This window comes from Pseudonaja textilis, chromosome 1, assembly GCF_049901715.1.
Source record: "Pseudonaja textilis isolate UNSWEBS1 chromosome 1, rPseTex1.2, whole genome shotgun sequence".
Taxonomy (NCBI): Eukaryota; Metazoa; Chordata; class Lepidosauria; order Squamata; family Elapidae; genus Pseudonaja; species Pseudonaja textilis.
The window spans coordinates 316,832,254-316,853,429 of NC_141990.1; the positions used below are offsets into that span (position 1 = coordinate 316,832,254).

The 21,176-nt window shown below is 40.2% G+C and overlaps 1 protein-coding gene across 1 annotated transcript in view; it reads right to left on the reverse strand.

The window, feature by feature from the left end:
- Positions 1–11,670, reverse strand: part of LOC148128354 (vomeronasal type-2 receptor 26-like) — a 37,659-nt gene extending 25,989 nt beyond the window's left edge. Inside the window, exons 1-6 of the mRNA XM_087920095.1 lie at positions 11,580–11,670; positions 10,830–10,944; positions 7,802–8,093; positions 6,665–6,811; positions 2,300–2,518; positions 1,694–1,823 (exon numbers count right to left, since the gene is read on the reverse strand). Coding sequence (XP_087776221.1) covers positions 1,694–1,823; positions 2,300–2,518; positions 6,665–6,811; positions 7,802–8,093; positions 10,830–10,944; positions 11,580–11,670 — 994 coding nt within the window. The remainder of the gene's footprint in view (positions 1–1,693; positions 1,824–2,299; positions 2,519–6,664; positions 6,812–7,801; positions 8,094–10,829; positions 10,945–11,579) is intronic.
- Positions 11,671–21,176: the final 9,506 nt, after the last annotated feature.

Below are 21,176 nucleotides of genomic sequence, written 5' to 3' on the forward strand. Positions count from 1 at the left end.
ATGGAACACACAAAGAACAAAAACACACACAGAAGCTCTTTTGAAAGCAAAGGTGTTACCAGCGGACACACATCAGAATTATTTGATGTTGACCATCGTCCTATAGTTGAGTTGATTTCTGTATCTTTTATGTGAAAATACATTTTCATATAACCACAAAGCAATATTGATATAATTCTGAAAGAGGAATTACTTCCTGACATTCCTAGAAGTTCATCATCTTTCTGCACCTTTCAGTGGGGTTTATTCTCTGCGTGGATGTTTTGTTCCTTTGACTTATGATCTATCACAGCCAGGCAAAATAGGTAACCGATGTCTCTTCCTTAGAAGGGAGGAAGATAAAGCTTTCCACGCACAATGAGTAAATCTGACTGGTGGGGCAAGAAATCACACAATGGGGGCCCTTAAAGTCACCATTAAAGTGTACATTGTGTCAGGGTTCTGACCAATTCCATCTTAAAATTCGCAGTCTCAAGCCATTTAGAAAGAAAAATCAAGTGGTTTATTAGGAGTGCCATGTTGGCTCTACCTATGGGAAGCCAGCTATCACTTCACTCAACCTGCACCTTGGCTCTGACCCTCTTCCACCCCCCCAAAGTGTGTTACCAGTCACATTATCCAACGAAGCAATTTTGCGGGTCGTATAAGTCACTCCCTCCAGCCATTGTGGGTTTCCATGGAGATGGCCTTGACTTTGGCTGGCAAGGCTGTGTCCTGTTTTGACTGAGGAGTGAATTCCTTGGTGCAGCTGCGAGGCCCATCCCCCGGCCTATGGAAACTCGGGAGCAGGTCAGGGAAGCTTTGCAAGTCAACACTTTGTCTCTAAAAGAGGATCTTCATTTTCTCCAGCTTGGTGTTGGCTTTGAGTTCACTCAGGGAGAGAGAAGAGTTTATCCTTCCTTCTTCCGGATCAATCCCAAGGAATTTGCTCAGTATGTGGGTTTAGTCCAGCTGCTCCTGTATTTCCAGTGGAACTGGGTTGGGCTGGTGGCCCCTGAAAATGATGATGGAGAACTTTTCACCTCATCTCTGGTGAAAATGCTCAAGGAGAAGGAGATCTGCCTGGCTTTTGCTGAAGTGATGAAATCTGATTTTTATACTTATTCAGATTCAAAAGTAAACCATATTTTCAACACTTGGTCTAAAGGGGAAGTGATTATTCTGTTTGGAGACTCTAATACTATTGTAAATGTACAGGCAGTTGTGTATGCTTATGGCATATTTAGAAAAGCATCATTTCTGAAAGTTTGGATCTTTACATCCAATTGGAAATTTAATGTGCTGAAATCTCAACATCTATTGAAGGTTATAAAGCCCTTCCATGGGGCTTTGAATTTTTGGCACCACACTGGGGATGTCTCAGAATTCAGCCGTTTTCTCCTGTGTTTAGACCCTTTGAACCCACAAGAAGATGTCTTTCTCCCACTGTGCTGGTTTTCTTGATGGGTTGCAAGAGAAGGACTAGAAAATCTAGAAAGGGAACCCATGAATTCTTCCCTGAAACTGTCCTGCATTAAATTGCTGTGGAGCAGGAATGGTGGCTAGGAGGATAATTTAGATCCATCAACTCCAAGATTCTTCTGCAAAGGATGAATATTTTGAAAAATGTCAAATCCATTAAAAAAACTTCATAGTTGTTTCTAATGAATGGTTTCCTTCATCTTGGAAGATCTACACTGAAAGTGTGCTCTACCTGTCTGATTAGAAATAGTCCCTTCTGGACAAGGGGCACATTGGTAGCAGCAAACTTCCTTGCCTTCTGGAACTCTCTTCCTCTCTCCTGCCTGGCACCTCTTGATGCCACACCTGGCAAAGGGCACCTTCTAGAAGAGGAAAGAGAAATGCTATAGGTGGCCTAAGCAATTAATATGTTTCATGCATTCATTTGTACATTTTTGTTTCCATTGTCAACATGTTTACAAAGGGTCTCTTGGAACCCAGGAAATGCTATAGGGGGATTAAAGCCACTGACACTCCACACCACCGATAGATTCTAGAGATTGGAACTGGGACTTGGCACATAAAAGAAGACTTGGGAATTGAACTACAGCTTTCCTAAAAAAAACCAGTCATGGGAATCTGATTGAATGGGAATCGCCTATGGAAACACGTGTTGGCTGCTCTAAATGCATCCTGGATTTCAGGCAGAATGTCAAATATTTTACTTGCAAACCATGTTTTTTTAAACAGATGTTCGCCAAATTTCTGATTCATTGACCTGTTTTCCAGTAAGGAGGGAGTTTTGAATCCCCAGGAGAGAATGAGTCTTCTGCTGAATTTATTTGACCTTCCAGCTCACCTTTCTTGACCAGACAATTGCATTGGAGTTGATGGTGAAACCCTGGCCTGGGGGAGCCCCAGGATCTATTTGTCCTACTTTCACAGGGACAAATGATAAATTGGGGAGGAAAACCCAGTTCAGAAGATCATAACCAGCAGATCCCAGTCCATTTTCTGAGAAGGAGATTTCATCACCAGCACTGTTGTTGAACTGGACATTCCACAAATAGGGAAGAAGCTGAAAGAAAAGAGATCTTCAGAAATTGGAGACATTGGTTGAAAGCCCCAAATGAGACATAATGGCTGCTCTCATTTTGAGCTGGTCACCATCTTAGGAGATTTTCCTGAATATGGACAACTGGTGGACAGAAGGGAAAGGGGGACAATGACATGATTAAAACCTTTGAATAGATGAAGGGTATGAATAGGGTTTTAGAAAGCATTATTTTCAATCTTAAGCAAGAATGAGGAGCATGAAATAGTAGAGGAAGCTTGGAACCAACTCCCAGTGTAGGTTGTGGGTCAATCATCAGTATCTGAGTTTAAACATGCTTGAGATAAACACATATCCATCATCCAACAACAAATTAAAATGAAATAAAAATAATTTGTAAAGAATAATAAAAAATAAATTAAAGAGAAATAAAAAAGATAAACTCAAAGGGCAGACTTGATGGACCATTACGTTTTTTTCTGCTGTCCATTTTCTATGTTTCTGTCAGGTTTCCAAGTAACACATCCACAGCAAACAAAACTCCAAGGGAGGCAATTTCCTCAAAGAACAATTTTTTTGGATATATCATATTGGCACAGGCTGGTGAAAACTGACTCTGATTATTCCTGATGTTTCAACCTAATTAAAAGTAATTTTTTTTCACTTTCCCAAAACAATTAGTCACATGGTCCAATCATGTTACTGTCCAGTTGCTGGGTAACTCCTGTCCCCTCCTTCCGAGCACCTGCAGGAATGTCCTTGGTTCCCAAGAGAAAGTATTTTGTTTCAGTTACAACACCCCAATTATCTCCATTCTCCATTCCCTGTCGCTCTCCTTCGGTGTGTCAGCATAAAAGTCTCAAAATGGCCTCAGACAGAACAGCTTCAGAATTGACAGTTTCTTTGTTTCTAATTAAGAATGTCAGAAAACGTTTCTTCAATTCTCTCTTAATCTTTCATCTCTTACTTCTTGTCCTGCCCTAAAGTGCTTTGGATTAGAAGTCAACCCCTTATTCTCTGTGACAGCCCCTAAGATGTTGGAAGACAGCCATCATGTCACCCCTAATCTTACTAATTCATCAGGTACCGAGTTCTTGCAACTTACAAAACCATGAAAAACAAACTCCACAGTGAGGAAGCACTGAGGGGCACAGGGGATGGGTATAAGAGTGGAAGGACATTGAGGTGGAGAATGAAAAGAAGGAGGGGTATTTGGTGGAGTGAGCAAGGGGGCTCTGAAGCTGCCACGGCTGAGCAAAGTGGAGCTGAGCCTTGCAGCCTTATGAGCCTTCCTAAGATGCAGACCAGTTATAGACATCTGGCCACAAGAAATTCTTTCCTCCCAAGGAATGTGTGATGGAGAAACAAATCAGCCAAATGGTAAATTGCCTGGTTATAACACAAGAATAAGGCTGGAAGGGAGAGGACGCTATAGGGTGAAGTGTTGGGTAAAGGGGAGTTAAACCCTGGAAAATGGGCCAGAATTCTCAATCCTTAAAAGTAAAGGCTGGCAAGGAAAGGTGGTTATGCTGCCTTCCTGACTAGAAAAAAATAGAACCTGGAATGAAAGGGCAACTGGTAACTCATTTAGAAATTGTTTTGGGACCAAAATGCAGGACCCAAAGAAATAATCAAGGCTCACTACTTAGTCATTAAGATGCACCTTGGAGGAATTATCTCCAGAAATAATGGGAGGGACGCCTGCAGAAAAAAAGATGAACTTATTATATTTATGCATTTCAGAAAAGAGGAGAAAATGATATTTTAATTCATAAACATATAACAATGTAAGTAAACATGAACTTCCAGTTTGAGCTTCTTCGGCAAGAACTGAAATCCATGATCGTGCGTGGTTTCAATCTGTGCTTGCCACTGGAGCGCCCTGAGCCGGCTGGATTTTGAGCTAAGCCATCCTGTAGAGGTGGTGAAGAGGGGGGAGACCACCAGCAGGGTCGAGGAGAGCTGCATATCTCCTCCTCAGCTGGCCATTACTCCCTTTCCAAAAGGTGGTTGCAGCGGTGGTCAGAAATGGCCACCTCAAAGAAGAACTCGACCGGAAAAGAATGTGCATGAGGGAGATAAGAAAAGAAAGTTTTGGCTGACCGAGTTAAACTGAAAAAGGAACAACATAAGGTACCCTGGAATTTGAACTATAAAAAATAACATTGTTCCCAAAGAAGACTTTGACGCAGCGAAGGAGAGAGGGAAGGGAAAGGTTTTTTTCCTTTTTTTTGCTTCCCTTCCTTATACTGACAGCTAAGAGATTTAAGTAAGAAATTGACAAAAATCCACTTTGAAATCAATAGGCATTTGATAGGAAAATAAAATGTCAAAGGGATAATAAAGACTTTTGGATATATTAAAAGCACCTAAGCTATGCCCACAGAACCAGTTGTTTAAAATTTGAATCCCATCCCTGGCAAAATGGGCTTCCTATGAGTCAATGCCAACATGTTGCTCCCAATAAATCTTTTGGATCCTTTTGAAGCTTGGCTCAGGCTCATGATTTAATTAGAGCAATCTCTGGAACCCTGACACTGGTTTTATGCAGATTTGATGCAGGAATATCATGCCATAAAGATATTTAACTCAGGAAATTGACATGGGGAGCTTCCTCTCTAAAGATCTGTGGCCTGAATAAGATCTGTCTTGACTTGAACTGTTCTGACCCAACCTAGTTCCAAGAGAGCAAACACAAGACAATGGCAGCAGCACAAGCTTTTACTGGTTCAGCTAAGAATTCTATTTTTTCACAGATAAAAGGCTGCTTCCAACTAATCAGCTCCGACAAGAAAGAGCCTTGCCAAATTTTTACAAGGCTGCCAAAAAACAACAGATAAGAAATAGTTTTCAGTACAAGTCTTAAATACCAACTGTAATGTCCACAAGGCTGAGTTTCAAAATGTCTTTGCTTCCTACAAAGAATGTTCTCTGCACAGCTGCCTTTTATCTTTTTGAAGGAGGGGCCATTACTTTGCAGCCTTACTCCCGAGTCACCTGTGCTGTTGTAGCTGCTCTTTCCCACAAGCAACCCTGTGTTCACGGATGCACTTGGAACAGGCTCCTCAGAAGCTCCTCATTGCTGCTGCCCGCCCCCACAATCTCTGAAGGCAGAAGCCCACTCCCTAATGGTCCTGGACCCTCATCCGAGTCCTCGATCTCCTCAGCCATCTGCACCTGCTGTCGGATAACCACCACATCAACTCAGAAGGCAGAAAGAGTCCATTGACTTCATTTTTGAGGACATGGTATAGTTTTGCCAAAGTCAAAGGAAGTACAGTAAGGCAAAGCTAAGTTTGAGGATCCCGTGTCAATTGCCTCATAAGCCCCCCCCCCTTTTTCCCAGGCCTGTCCTCCCATTGGCCCCTCATGCCCAATCATAATCAAAAGAGAAGTTTTTGGCAGTTCTTGGAATACAGCTGCACTTTTCTCTCTGGCCTGTTGTCCTTAAGATGTTTTCTCCAGCTGGCTCAAAGTACATCAGAGGTGCTCCATTCCCCTTCCCAAAAAGCTTCCCTCCACTCCAGCATCTATTGCAGGCTGGCACTGAAGTAAGACAAAAGAAGAAGTGAGGTGGCAGATCTGACACCCAGAGATTACCTGCCAGGACTGGACATTTGAGATCCTCTCTCCAAGTCTCAGCATGGCTGGTCGCCCTTTGGATCCATGCATTGCATGTAATGCATGTGCCAGAGCATAAATGGCATTATAGATATAGTAGCTTTCTCCAGTCATGCTTGTTTCAAACCAGTAGGATGGCAGATTCTGTACATTCTCCTTTCCTGTACATGGTTTTTTCCCCTTTGGAGGGGTCTTTCCAGGCTTGTGGATGTTGCAATCAAAGACCCGTTCTCACCATAGTGGGAGAAAGACATCTTCTTGTGGGTTCAAAGGGTCTAAAGACAGGAGCAAACGGCTGAATTGTGAGACATCCCCAGTATGGTGCCTTAAAATCAAAGCCCCATGGAAGGGCTTTATCATTTTCAATAGATATTGAGATTTCAGCACAGTAAGTTTCCAATTGGATGTAAAGATCCAAACTTTCAGAAATGATGGTTTTCTAAGTATGCCATAAAAATACACAACTGCTTGTACATTTACAATAGTATTAGAGTCTCCAAACAGAATAATCACTTCCCCTTTAGACCAAGTGTTGAAAATATGGTTTACTTTAGAATCTGAAGCAGTAAGAAGATCAAATGTTATCACTTGAGTGAAGGCCAGGCAGATCTCCTTCTCCTTGAGCATTGGCACCAGAGATGAGGTGAAAAGTTCTCCATCATCATTTTCAGGGGCCACCAGCCCAACCCAGTTCCACTGGAAATACAGGAGCAGCTGGACTAAACCCATATAAAGAGCAAATTCCTTGGGATTGGTCCGGAAGAAGGAAGGATAAACTCTTCTCTCTCCCTGAGAAAACTCAAAGCCAACACCAAGCTGCAGAAAATGAAAATCCTCTTTTAGAGACAAAGCGTTTACTTGAAAAGCTTCCCTGACCTGCTCCCAAGTTTCCATAGGTCGGGGGATGGGCCTCACAGCTGCACCAAGGAATTCACCCCTCAGTCAAAACAGGACACAGCCTTGCCAGCCAAAGTCAAGGCCATCTCCATGGAGACCCACGATGGCTGGAGGGAGTGACTTATACGACCCGCAAAATTGCTTTGTTGGATAATGTGACTGGTAACACATTTTGGGGGGAGGGGAAAGAGGTCACAGCCAAGGTGCAAACTGAGTGAAGTGAGAGCTGGCTTCCCATAGGTAGAGCCAACATGGCGCTCCTAATAAACCAGTGGATTTTTCTTTCTAAATGGCTTGAGACTGCTAATTTTATGATGGAATTGGTCAGAACCCTGACACAAAGTACACTTTAATGGTGACATTAAGGGCCCCCATTGTGTGATTTCTTGTCCCACAAGTCAGATTTACTCATTGTGAGTGGAAAGCTTCATCTTCCTCCCTTCTAAGGAAGAGACATCAGTTATCTATTTTGCCTGGCTGTGATAGATCATAAGTCAAAGGAACAAAACATCCAGACAGAGAATAAACTCCATTGACAGGTGCAGAAAGATGATAAACTTCTAGGAATGTCAGGAAGTAATTCCTCTTTCAGAATTATATCAATATTTCCTTGTAGTTATATAAAAATGTATCTTCACATAAAATATACAGAAATCAACTCAATTGAAGAATGAATGGTCAAAATCAAATAATTCTGATGTGTGTCCGCTCGCAACATCTTTGCTTTCCTCCTTAGCTTCTCTGTGTGTTTCTGTTCTTTGTGTGTTCCATATTGTATCCAGTGCTTACCTGTGGGATCTTGAAGATGCTGAAGATGGAAGCCATCAGCCTTGAGGATTTGGGCTCATCACATCCAATGACAGAGAGTAGAGGGTCCTTCATGTAACATTTATAACCTGGAACCATTCGGCCTGGTGTGGAGAGCAGGGAGAGGCTGATCCAAGAAATCCGCCACTCCTTTTGGTAATTGTTTTGGATGTTGAAGCCAAGGGTGATGTTGGGGAGGAGAAACAGATCCTTGTTGACTTCTTTAACTGCAAACATTAAGGCCAGGAACTGTTGGAAGTTTTTGGGTATAAACCTATAGTGAGAAAAAACAGAGGGGGACCTTGCAAGGAAATCCTGCCTGCAGGTGGACTTTGCCTTGTCATATTTTGGGGGTTAGTTTTCAACATCAAGTCCCAAGTTTCATTATTAGGATTAGTGAGAGAGGAGAAAGGCCCTATCTCCATATCATAGACAATTTTATACGATTCTACCATCCCTTCCTTCTTCATATGTCCATGAAGATTTTCAATAGTCCAGCTCATAGTTGCATCAAAAGTGGCTTTTATTTTAGAAAGGCAACTGGACTGATTTTTGAGAAAAAAACAAAATGTTTCACCTTGGACGTTTCATCAATTGAACTGGATGTATGCATATGGAGATGGAAGGACAGCTACTGACAGTTGAGATTAGTTGTTGGGAGGGAGAATGGAAAGGTTGTGTTTTCTTTGAAGTCAACTGGTTTTAATGCTATGTGGGGGCCATGGTGGGTACTTGGGGGTTTACTTGTGAGCTCAGGGTCACCTGAGTCAGCAGTGTCGAATTTTCTTGGAACAGCCAAATGGACTGCATCACAAATTGGGGGATAGACATTGTCTTATCCCTCCCCCTCTGTTGAGGATGGGTTGGTCAGTTCTAACATAGATGGTCTCTTTGACCCCTCTTTCAAACCAATGGTCCTCTCTATCCAAAAGGTAGACCTTGCTGTCCTGAAAAGAGTGACCCTTATCTTTCAAATGCAGATGGGCCACTGAACCTGGTCCTGATGGCTTAGATCTCCTATGTTGTGCCATGTGCTGTTGAAGTGGCTCTTTTGTTTCCCCGATGAACAGATCTGCACATGGCTCACTGCATTGTCTTGCATATACCGTGTTGCTCATTTTGTTTTTATCCTTGAGTTTCTGCCTTGGTGTATTCTTGGTTGTTACTCTCTCACTTGTCTGTAGCAGAGGAGGTCATGCTGGGTCATTTTTTGGATTTGATGAAGGCCCAGCTAGGATAGCCAGAAGTTCTGGGGGATTCCTTGATGTGTTTTAGTTCTTTTTCTTTTCCTTCTTTACTAGTAGGCAAACTTTCAGCCTGGTTGATCATTCCCAATTTGTGATATATCTTGTTTTTTCCTCCAAAAAAAATCATCCCAGTTGCCCTTTCAAAATAAAACCTCCCTTCTTCAGTTTGCTTCCATGACTGGAATCCTCCCCAATTGCTTCTCTTCCACCCTAATCAATTTGAGTCTCTCTTGGAGCAGCTTCTTCAGGTCTGGTCACCTTTGATAACCCAAAGACTCCAGTGGGGGTCACAGCACAGATGGAGTGAATTCATGAGAAATTTTGATTCTCAAACTCAGGGATTTTTTTCAGTCCCCCACATTGGAAAAGGACTGAGCTTGCTGGGGAGTTTTAGACCATGCTTTTATCTCCAAATAAACATAAATGAACCTCTTTACCAGGCCAGCAAAGTCTCCAAGGTGTTTTCCCTCTCCACTTTCATATGGTGTATAATCATGCAGAGGAAGACTTCTGCAAAGAATGGGAATTCTAGCCTATTTCATGAATTTGGCTATTTATTGAGGAAAGGACGGAAATCTGATCTATACAAAGTTGTATACAAGGATCTGTGGAAAGGGAACTTCATGAGGACAGTGATGACACCCAAGCAGGAAAAGCCCAAAGGGAACACCAGACCAGCCATAAAACAAACTTGCATAGGAAAAGAGATTTAATAAAAGGTATTGAAAGAAGCCCCCTAGACAAAAGCCAAGTAATTAAGAAAGCTAGGGAAACAAGAAAAAGAAATCCCTTACAAACAAAAGGCCATGTCAAATCAGCAAAACAAATAGACAAAAGACACATAGCAGACAGGAGTTTGCCACTAAACAAATATAAGAAATGAAACTAATAATCCAATCAAACCACCCCACAGAGTTTACCCTCTGACGGAAATGAAGACAACCCCCTGACAGGATTTAAAACATTAAGCACTCACACACAAAAGGAGAAAAGGTATAAAAATCAGGAGTTTATTACACAAAGCTGGCTAGCCCCAGGAACGCACACTTCTTGCTATCTCTTGCCTTCCTGAAAATTAAAGGAACCTGCTTCCAAGTAGTTGTCTGTGTCCTTGTACTGGAGCCCTCCCAGCAGGAAAAAAGAACCCTTGGAAGAAAGGCATTTGCCAGCCTTTCAACAGATCTTTGCAAACATCACTAGAAAAGTATTTCTAAAAGGAGTTTCTCAATCCAAAAGAAAGAAAACAATCATCTATATTTTTCCATTCAGGTGAATCTTATGAGACTCTATAATTATGAAGTGATGGTGGTTCATTTTGAAAATATTCTATACTGGAGAGGGTGATAGCTGCCAGGGGCAAATTCCCACCAATAACCAGATCACCAGACATGTAATATTTCCATGGATTGTTAGCAGTCATTGGAGGCAGGAGCCAGAAGAGCAGCAGCAGCAGCAGGAGAGGCAGCCCAATCATTCTTGTCACTTTCCCTGCAAGATCAGAAGTCAAGGTTTGTGGGAAGCCGAATTGCAGGGAGCTCAGCAAGGTTACACAGTTATGGCTGCCTTGCCAGCTGGATGGCCTCAAGGCAAATTTATCTGAAGTCCTTTTGCATTAACACATTTGTATTTTATCTCTTTATTTGTTCCTATCTGGCCTATTCTGAAAGTAGACTATGTGTTGTATCTCATTATTTATTTTAATAATGAAGTCACAAGACTAATCAACCATAAACAAGCATTGTATCAATCATGCCTCCTCTTACCTGTGTTTTGGCTTTGACACAAAGGGCAGCTGAGTCACACCAAAGCTCAGAGTTAGCTCTCTGGAAGACCAGGTGAGGTCCTCCAGCAGGGCATATTTTTCAAAGCAAGTTTTACCTTGGAAGATTTTTGTGGGTTGAAATCCCCAGGGGAGACATTAAGAATTACTGTTCTTCTGATGATTTCAGGGAAAAGCAATTGTCCTACCCACTGAGCAATATATGTCATTTACACAACAGGTGGGAAAAAACATGTTTGTGTCTCTTGTGGCTAATCCACAGAACAGATAGACTTGAGAATGGAGATTTTGATCTACCTGAAAGTGAACACTTGTGCAGAAGATGGAGTTTGGCCTGTGTCATACTATGTTCAGATAGAATGGGTGCTAATGGTGTATGGTGGCAGTCAGGTGTACCTGAACAAAAGATGTACAATCGAGTATCATCATCATATCAAGGATACTTCACTTCATGACATTGGATCAGCTTACTCTGGGTCTCATGTACATGTGGAATAGGAGAGGGGACAGCACTGAACCCTGTGATACCTCACATAAAGAAGATCCAGGGTGGGGTCTCTCCTCCCCAGTCACCACTGAATCAAGCAAGACAAGGACAGACATAGTTATCTTAGCAGTTCTTTGCACTGCACTCTTCTGGGCATCTGCTATTATTCCTGGGATCTGCTGGAGCCGTTCTACCAGTTTAAGAGTCCACAGCCCAATAAACCACTATCACTAGGACCCCTTTTGCCTTTCCATATCTTCTCCACTTCCTCCTTTAGGCCTTTGAATTTCTCCAGCTTCCCATCCTCCTTCTTTCTGACGTTGCTGTAATTTGACATGGCTGCATCTATCCCTACCTCTGTCTTCTTCTCTACGACCTCTTTGTCTAGTTCATTGGTAAGGACCTGCATGTCTGCCTTGATTTGGAAGTCTCAAAGGATCTTAGCCCTGTTGTTCTCCACAACTTTGTGTGAAATATCACAACTGGGCTTGGGAAGGTCCAATCCATACACTTTGCATATGTTCCTGTACAGAACATCAGCTACCTGTTGGTACCATTCAGTGCATGCTGTCCCTGCCTGAATCTTACACTCTGCCACTACGTTCTGGTCTTTCTCAGAGGTTGTATGCAATATTCAGATGTGGTCTAACCAATGTAGAATATGGAGGAACCATGATTCCCTCTTATTTTTCACACTTCATGCCTGTTGATTTAGAACACACTCTGTGGGTTTTTCATTTGCATCAGAAAAAGAATATCAGCAACAAGTTGCTCATCTTGGCTCATGTTCAGCTTGTGATTCATGAAGAGAGAGAGATTCTTTTCACATGTGCTGCTGCCCAGGATGCTCTCTTCAATCCAAAATATGTACCTTTGATTTTTTCCTACACACAAAAAAAGAATTGTGTGTTTCCATGTTGAATTTTATCCCCCTCCCAGAAAAAGGAATTTAGATTGGTTTTGTTAACTTGTTCAATATAATAAAAGTTTTAAAGTAAAAGTTACTACTTTCCACATAGATCAGACATTTTTATGTCTCATTATATTTTCTCTCTGATTCAGATCAGGCCTCAGTAGGATAATATAACTTTTGTGGAGAAAGATGCAAGCCAGAAGACTAGTCCCAGAGGCTAAGATGGAGAAGATCTCCATGGCCACAATAATAATAATAATAATAATAATAATAATAATAATAATAATAATAATAATAATAATAATAATATAATTAATTGTTAAATGACCACTAATTTACTGATTCATTGAAGTGATAGAAATTTAATACTGTATCTTTGATTATATAGTCTATTGATTCATTGATTGATTCTTAGTAATAAGTTGATTGATTGATTTTAGTAATAAGTAACCTTACTTTTGATATATTCATTAGCTATTGTTATTGCTTAATGTACTATTGTCATTGACCATGCCAGCCAGAAACTCCAGAACTCCAAATCCTTCATTATCAAACAACAACAAAAAATAATATCTCTATCAATGACTTCCCAGACTCCTGTACATTCTTCCGATGTCTTAAAACCATCAATGAAAGCAAAAATAACATCAAATACTACCTATGTGACAATCAAGCCCACCTTTCCTGCTTAAACTTAAACAAAGACCTAGCTGATCTCCTAAAAGCATCAGATACTTTCCCTTGTCTATGTCCATCATGTTTTCCTAAGCTAAACAAATCAAGTACCCTGCCTGACAGAGTTGATAGCATAGAATCACTCATGCACTCAATAGGAAAACGCTTAGCAACACATTTTGAAACAATTATACCAGAAAGCCTGATTTCTCTTGAAAAAAAAAATACAGCACTGATAAGCGACTACTTATCAGCTCAAAATCAAATCCCAACCCAACAACCACTACCACAACCACTACCTCAACTACAACCACAACTACAACCAAAAATAACCACCAGACCACAACCACAAATAATTACTATCCCATCAAATAATTCCATATATGATATCCCCTTACTCATCAGAGACATCATGAAATGTGATCAGAAACGTCCAAATGCCATCTTATTTGGTTTTGAAAACACCAACAAATCAGATAATATCACCAAAGTTCATAATATCATAAGCAACGCAAATACAACAAATATCTCTCCTGAAGATATCATTGAAAGAACATATTTGTTAAACAAATCAAAGTTACAACATCCTCAAAGTTACAACATCCTTCATTACATATTAATTCTGCAATATTTAACACAGTAATGTCCACCTATTAATTATATTGTGATCAGACAATTTTAACGTAGGTTAACATATTAGCAATCAACATATTAGCAATCATATTATCTTGTCTCTTTTAACACATCATCTTTATTTTGTTTTCCTATTTCTAACTTCCATTTTTATTATTAAACCATTGATAGAATAAATCCCATACCATATAATATTCAGTTTGCTCTTTCTCCTTAATTGTGTTTATTTGGACCCACAGTTTTGTGAATGACAAATGCATCTACCTCACTTCACTATCTAGAGTGGTCCAACATTTAGACTTTGGTAGGGAAAGATCTGATGATTTCCAGACCAGAACCTATTGGAACAACTTTGAATCCTACTCTATATGCTGAGGTTGACAGCTATTGCTTTCACACCAGAAGAATAGCAGTACAACAAAGGTCAAACTAAACAAACAGGGTGGAACCACAAAGGATTCTAAGCCACAGAAATATATATTAAGGTTAAGAAGAATTGAATTGAGTGTCTTTTCACATGCTATCTACTGAGAGAAACTGAGATGGTTCTGCAAATACAGTAGAACCTCTGGTCATGACCATAATTCTTTCCATAACTTTGGTCGCAACCCAATTTAGTCATGACCCAAACCTAATTTTGGAAATTTGGCACTTACAAAAAAAATGGTGCAGAAGGGGAAATGGCCACGGGAATAAAAATTGAATTTTTTGATTGGAACCTGATTGGGTTGTGGTCAGAAGCATTCATGAACAGAGGTTGTACTATATGCCCACTAGGATTTCAACTGACCTGTTGAAGCACCGTTCGGAAACACACCCAGATTTTACCTGAAAATTATAGTAAAGAAAAAACATATTTAATTATACACATATTAACAGCAACTAAAATTGTATTTGCACAAAATTGGAAAAATGAAAAGATTTCAAAAGAGGAAGAGGTGATTATAAAAATATTTGGAATGTGAAGTAATGAGTAGATTAATACTGGCAATTCAAGAACAAGAGGAAGTGGAATATTCTATGATATGGGATTTATTTTATACATGGCTGGAAAGTAAGAGATTAAATGATAACATTATAATGATAAGATATATAATGTTGAAAAAGTTGTAAGATGAATGTAACTTGAGTAAGAAATGTGTACAAAATATATATATTTGCATAAGATATACATATGTACCCAGTCGACACACTGTATAATTGAAAGATGGATTTGTTGTTGTTTTTTAATTAAAAAAAAAAGGAAACACACCCAGATTCTCATCTTGGTTTGGGTTGACATTTCTTCCCTGAAATGGTCACCCCTTGAAACTCAGGCAGCCATTGAGGTCCTTTCAGGACCTGCTATGGACGAGGTCTTTCTTCCATGGGTCTTATGGACAACCAGTTTGGTTTATTCCCTTTTCACCCCACCACCCCATTTCAACCAAGCATTATTCTTAATTCACATTAGTGGGTTTTTGTAGCAATTCTTTCCTTACTCTGTTCTGATAAGGTAGCATTCAGATATTAATCACTCAAGAAATACATTCAGGAAACGTCCTTTCTAAGGATCTGTGAACTGAATATAGGGCAAAGGTCTCCAAACTTGGCAACTTTAAGACTTGTGGACTTCAACTCCCAGAATCCTGGGATTTGAAGCCCATAAGTCTTAAAATTGCCAAGTTTGAAGACTCCTGATATAGAGTCATATAAGTTACCTGCCATGACTGGACATTTGAGATCTTCTTTCCAAGGCTCATCATGGCTGGTTGGGCTCCTGATCCAAACATTGCATGTAATGCATGGTCCACAGCATTAATGGCATTGTAGATATTGTAACTTTCACCTGTCATGCTTGTTTCAAAAATGTGAGTTGGCACATTCTGCAAATTCCCTTTTCCTGTACATTGGTTTTTCTTCTTTTAAGAGATCTTTCCTTGTTTGTAGATCTTGCAGTCAAAGATCTTTTCCCACCATTCTGGGAGAAAGATGTCCCCTTCTGGGCTCAAAGGGTCCAAAGACATGAGAAAATGTCTGAATTCTGAGATATCTCCTGTGTGGCCCCTGAATTGCAAAGCCCCGTGGAAGGGCTTTATAACTTTGAATGTGTCTTTAGCTGCCACCATGTTGTGTTTCCATAGAGAAGTTAGGATCCAAAGTTTCTGAGGCAATGATTTTATGGACGTTACGTGAAAATGCAGAGCTGACTGTATATGTGCATTGGTTTGAGAATCACCCAACAGAATAATCACTTCAGCTTTACAGCAGCTTTGTAAAAAAATAATAAATTCCTTCATTGCATGAAAATGATCTGATTTCAATATTTCAGTGAAGGCGGGGCAGATCTCCTTCTCCTTGAGCATTGGCACCAGAGATGAGATGAAACATTCCCCATTGTCATCATCAGAGGCCACCAGTCCAACCCAGTTCCACTGGAAATACGGGAGCAGCTAGACTAAACCCTCATACTGGGGAAATTCACTGGAATTAATCCAGAAGAAGGAAGGATAAACTCTTCTGTCTCCCTGAGAGAACTCAAAGCCAACACCAAGCTGGAGAAAGGGAGAATCTTTTTTCAAGCACAAAGTATTATGGTGACTTTAGGGGCCACCGTTGTGTGGTTTCCTGCCCTACTAGTCAGTTGGACTCACTATGGGTGGCAAGGTTAAGCTTCTTCCCCTCTTAGGAAGAGCCACCAGTTCCATATTTTACTTGGTTATGACATGTCAGAAGTCAAAGAAGTGAAAGAGACAAAAGACCCACCTCATCCAGAGAATAAACTGAATGGGTGGCTACACTTATATGAAGCATTAATTAGTTAGTTAGGAAGGAATTCCTATATAAAGAACTCCTCTTGGCATATACAGCATTTAGGAAATATCTTCTCCAAAGCACCTGAGGGTACGACAAGGAGCAATGGGTGGAAATAACTGAGGAAAAGGAACAACTTAGAACTAAGAAGAAATTTCCTGAAAATGAGAACAATTAATCAGTGGCACAACTTGTCTTCAGAAGTTGTGGGTGCTCCAACACTGGAAGTTTTTAAGAAGATGTTGAACAACCATTTGTCTGGAGTGGTGTAGGGTTTCCTGCCTAGGCAGGGGATGGACTAGAAGACCTCCAAGGTCTCTTCCAACTATTCTATTCTGTTCTGTTCCATTCCATTTCATTATTTTGTTTGGAGAAAGGACAAACTCATTTCCCACTTAGTACTGTAGTGGCCAGTTGCATTATTTTAATTTTCATTGCTTGATTTAAAACAATTAAGCAGTGGAACAACTTAGCTCCAGAAGTTGTGAATGCTCCAACACTGCAAGTTTTTAAGAAGATGTTGGATAACCACTTGTCTGAAGTGGTGTAGGGTTTCCTTCCTAGGCAGGGGGTTGGACTAGAAGACCACTAATCTCCCTTCCAACTCTGTTATTCTATTCTATCTTTATCTCTTTTAAATTATATAAAAATGTGTCCTGACACATAAAAATGGAAAATGAATTCAAGTATCATATGGAGTCTCTAAGTGACGTTCTATTAATGGGTCCCACTAAGTACCTTTGGTTTTTTGTGTGTGATTCTGTTACATAAATTATCAGCAAGATAATTGGGCTGACCAATTGCCATTCGCTGAGGTGGCATATAATAATTCGGTACATAGTAGTACTGGGTTTACTCCGTTTAAAGTAGCTTCAGGACAAGGCTTTGTACCCATACCTGAGCTTCCCCGGTAGAAACCTAACATTCAGTCATTAGATGAATGGATAACACAGCTCCAGCTTACCTGGCCGATTACCAGTAAAGCATTAGATGATGCTCATCAAGCTCATAAAAAATTTGCAGATAAAAAGAGAAGTCCACAAAAACCATGTCAAGTGGGTGACAGGGTCTTTTTATCCACTGGATATTTGCAGACAACACAAAAGTCAAAAAAGCTTGAACCTAGGTATGTTGGACCTTTCTCAATTGAGCAAATTGTGAATCCTGGGGGTGTCCAACTGAAATTACCAAAAACTCTTTGACGGATCCACCCTGTTTTCCATGTTAGTTTTTTAAAACCTGAACAAACCCTCTGATTTGAGACCAACTCAGGTTGATCCCCCTGTATCATTGCAAATTGAAGGTGAACAACATTTTGAAGTTAAAGAAATTTTGGATTCTCAAAAACGAAGGGGTCGACTCCAGTATTTGGTTGCTTGGAAACATTTTCCTCTTTCCCAGGCTGAGTGGGTGAATGAGAAGGATGTAAGAGCTCCTACACTTATCAAGGCATTTCGTATTAAATATCCTGATAAACCCTAAAAATTAGTATGCTGCTGTTACATGTATATTTTCTATTACCTTCTATTTTTATCTTATTTAGGACTAATGTCTCTTTTCTGGGAGGGCCGAATGTCAGCCTTCAAGATTTCTCTCCCTTCGCTTTGCTTCTTTCGGCTGTCATAAGTAACAGGGGGAGGAGGGGGGAATGATTATGGGAAGTGAGCTGGAGATGTTACAAACCAGAACTGTATAAGCTGGGGGTGGGTGGGTACATTCTTGCTTAGGTTTCTCTCCTACGCTATGTGCAGTTGCAACCCTTTATCAAACTATGTCAAGGTCAATGGACAGAAGCCTCATCACCACCTGGAGATTCCCACATAATGATCTATACAACTTTTAATTGGATGAGACAATTGAACTATTGGGGGTGGGAATGTTGCCATTACTTTGTATATGTGATTTATGCACCCATTTTCTCAGATTCAGAATTCTTTTGTTGCTACCACTTGATTTCCAGTAAAATATATCTTATCTCTGATTAAAGGAGTCCAATTATTTCTTTCTTGGATTTTGAATGGAGCACCAGCTGACAGAAGTATTTACCTCTAATGATCTAAGTGTGAAAGCCCACTGTAAGTTCATAGCCAAAAAGGCATTAAGAGTTGTTAACCTAATCCTACATAGCTTTTTCTCTGGTAACATAACACTGCTAACTAGAGCGTACAAAACATTTGCTAGACCAATACTTAAATACAGCTCATCAGTCTGGAACCCGCATTACGTATCTGATATTAACACAGTTATATTTTACAAGAAGACTTCTCCACTCCTCTACTCGTTGCAGAATACCTTATGCCACCAGATTCGAAATTCTAGACCTAGAAAACCTTGAATTACGCCATCTTTGGTCTGATCTAAGTATGGTATATAACATCATACATTGCAATGTCCTACCTGTCAATGAATACTTTGGCTTCAACCATAAAAACACAAGAGCACACAATAGATACAAACAAAAGGTAAACCACACCAAACTTGATTGCAGAAAATACGACTTCAGCAACAGAGTGGTCAATGTCTGGAATACTCTACCTGACTATGTGGTTTCTCCCTAATCCCCCAAAACTTTAACCTTAGGCTGTCTACTATTGACCTCACCCCTTTCCTAAGAGGTCTGTAGCGGGCGTGCATAAGCGCACCAACGTGCCTACCATCCCTGTCCTATTGTTTCTTTTATTTTTCTTATATGTACCCATTTCATAGTATTCATAACTATGTATATACTTATACTTATTATCTTGTAAGCAATTGACAAATCAAAATAAATAAAATAAAATAAAAATAAATATTAATCTTTCATATTCAATTTCATATCTTATTACTATTTTAAATATTCTTCATTAATTTTCCCCTCAAATACTTCCCTCAGGCTTATTTTGTAACTCTCTCATTCATTTCTAAATCTATTACAATCCCTTATCACCATGCAGACTCCTCTATTTTAGTTGTAATTTCAGCCATTATCTCTATGTCCATCAATCAAACTATTCCCTTAAATTCTTGTTCATTTCCCCTATTTCTTTATTTCCTCATTCTGTTTTTTGTAACTTCTTTCCCCGCTTTTTCTCACTCCCTCTTTAATGCTTCTTACTGTAATCCTCCTTTCTGCTTTTTCCTCTCCAGTTTTTAAGTCCCTTTCCCCCCTTTTTGAGTTTCAAACCTCATTGTCCCTCAGCTGGCATTCTCTCCTTTCTCAACCACCTCTACAGGGTGGCTTCAGCCCCAAATCAGGTAGATCGTGGCCCTCCAGCGGTGAGCACAAACTGAAACCGCGGATGATTGTGGATTCAGTCCACTCTCGAGGGAGCCTAATTGGAAGACCACATATCCAAAATATTCTAACTTTCACTTGTTTATGTTTTTGATGATTCCCCTTGGCTTTCCCCGGTTGCTTATCACCTCCCCATTTTGTAAATTGTAAATTAAGAAGGCAATCATTGCATAAAACCTTTATAAAATAATAAGAGAGTCCCCAACTCTGCTGCGATGAGACCAATCAATGCAACTAGCAAGAAGAGCGATAATGTGCCCCACCAGAAACACATGTATAACTTTTCAAGGACAGCCCAATAGTAATAGTTGCTGTCCAGCAGGACAGGACATGTAGAGTGCTGCTTAATTTACCAAAAGCAAAGTTGTACAATTGAGTATCATCAGCATATCAAGGATACCCCATCTCATGTGAAAAAATTAACTTCTTAGGTTGAAATCAACAGGAACAATATAAGATCTTTTTCTATTGAAATGTTTGCCAAGGCTGGACTCCTACTCTCATGTGGGTAGACACACAGGAGACATTTTACATTCGGATACATGATGGTTAAATAAGATTTCAAAACTCCAGCCCATTAATGTCCCTTACTTTTATTGGTTGATTTCTGGGTGGACAATCTTCCTCTTCCCAGCATTCCATCCCAGTAGTTATTCATTTCCAGTAATCTCCTTCCCCTTAGCAGTTGCTACATCCAACTATTGTCAGTATTATTAATTTAGTATGACAACTGATTTCTCGACCTCACGAACTATCTTCTTTGACCTGCCACAACCAGCTTTCTGACCAGAATGTACTAAGACATTTATAACCTTGTTATTTCCTTACAGATAACATCCGTACAATGTCTTACTTAATATCTTGTCAGACTTTCTTAGATTACACAGAGGCTATACATGGAGTTACATTAGCTCTGTTCTTGAATGGAATAATTCTGATTTCTCTCACCTCCTGACAATTGATGAGCTTACTCTGGGGTCTTGTGTAGATGTGGAATAGGAGAGGGACAGCACTGACCCCTGTGATACCTCCCCACATAAAGAAAGGTCCAGGGTAGGGGTCTCACCTACCAAGTCACCTGTTGAGTCAAATAAGACAAGGACAGACACAGTATCTTAGTGTGATGACCCAGGGTGGGATACAAAACAAACACAGACACAGAAAATGGGTGAAGCCCCTTTTATTCCTTCATTTTGCTTCCAAGCTCTGAATAGAAGAAAGAAAAAAGCAACAAAAAGCAGGCAAGATAAGGGCTGGAGGACGTCCACAGATAACACTCAATGGGAAGAATGCCAAACTCAGAGGAACCATAAACTAGAGATATTTCCATGCATTCTTTCCAGCACTCGCCGATACGCTTGTCCGTCCTCTTATTCAGTTGTCAAAGCTGCAGCCCATGAAAGGACCAAGGTCCTCTCCTCCTTTGATTTTTCTACACAAAAGAAGGACTTGAATATGTCCATGTTGAATTTTATCCCCTCTCAGAAAAGAAGATTTAGATAGGTGTTGTTAACTTATTCAATTATCATAGGTTTTGAGTAAAAGTTACTACTTT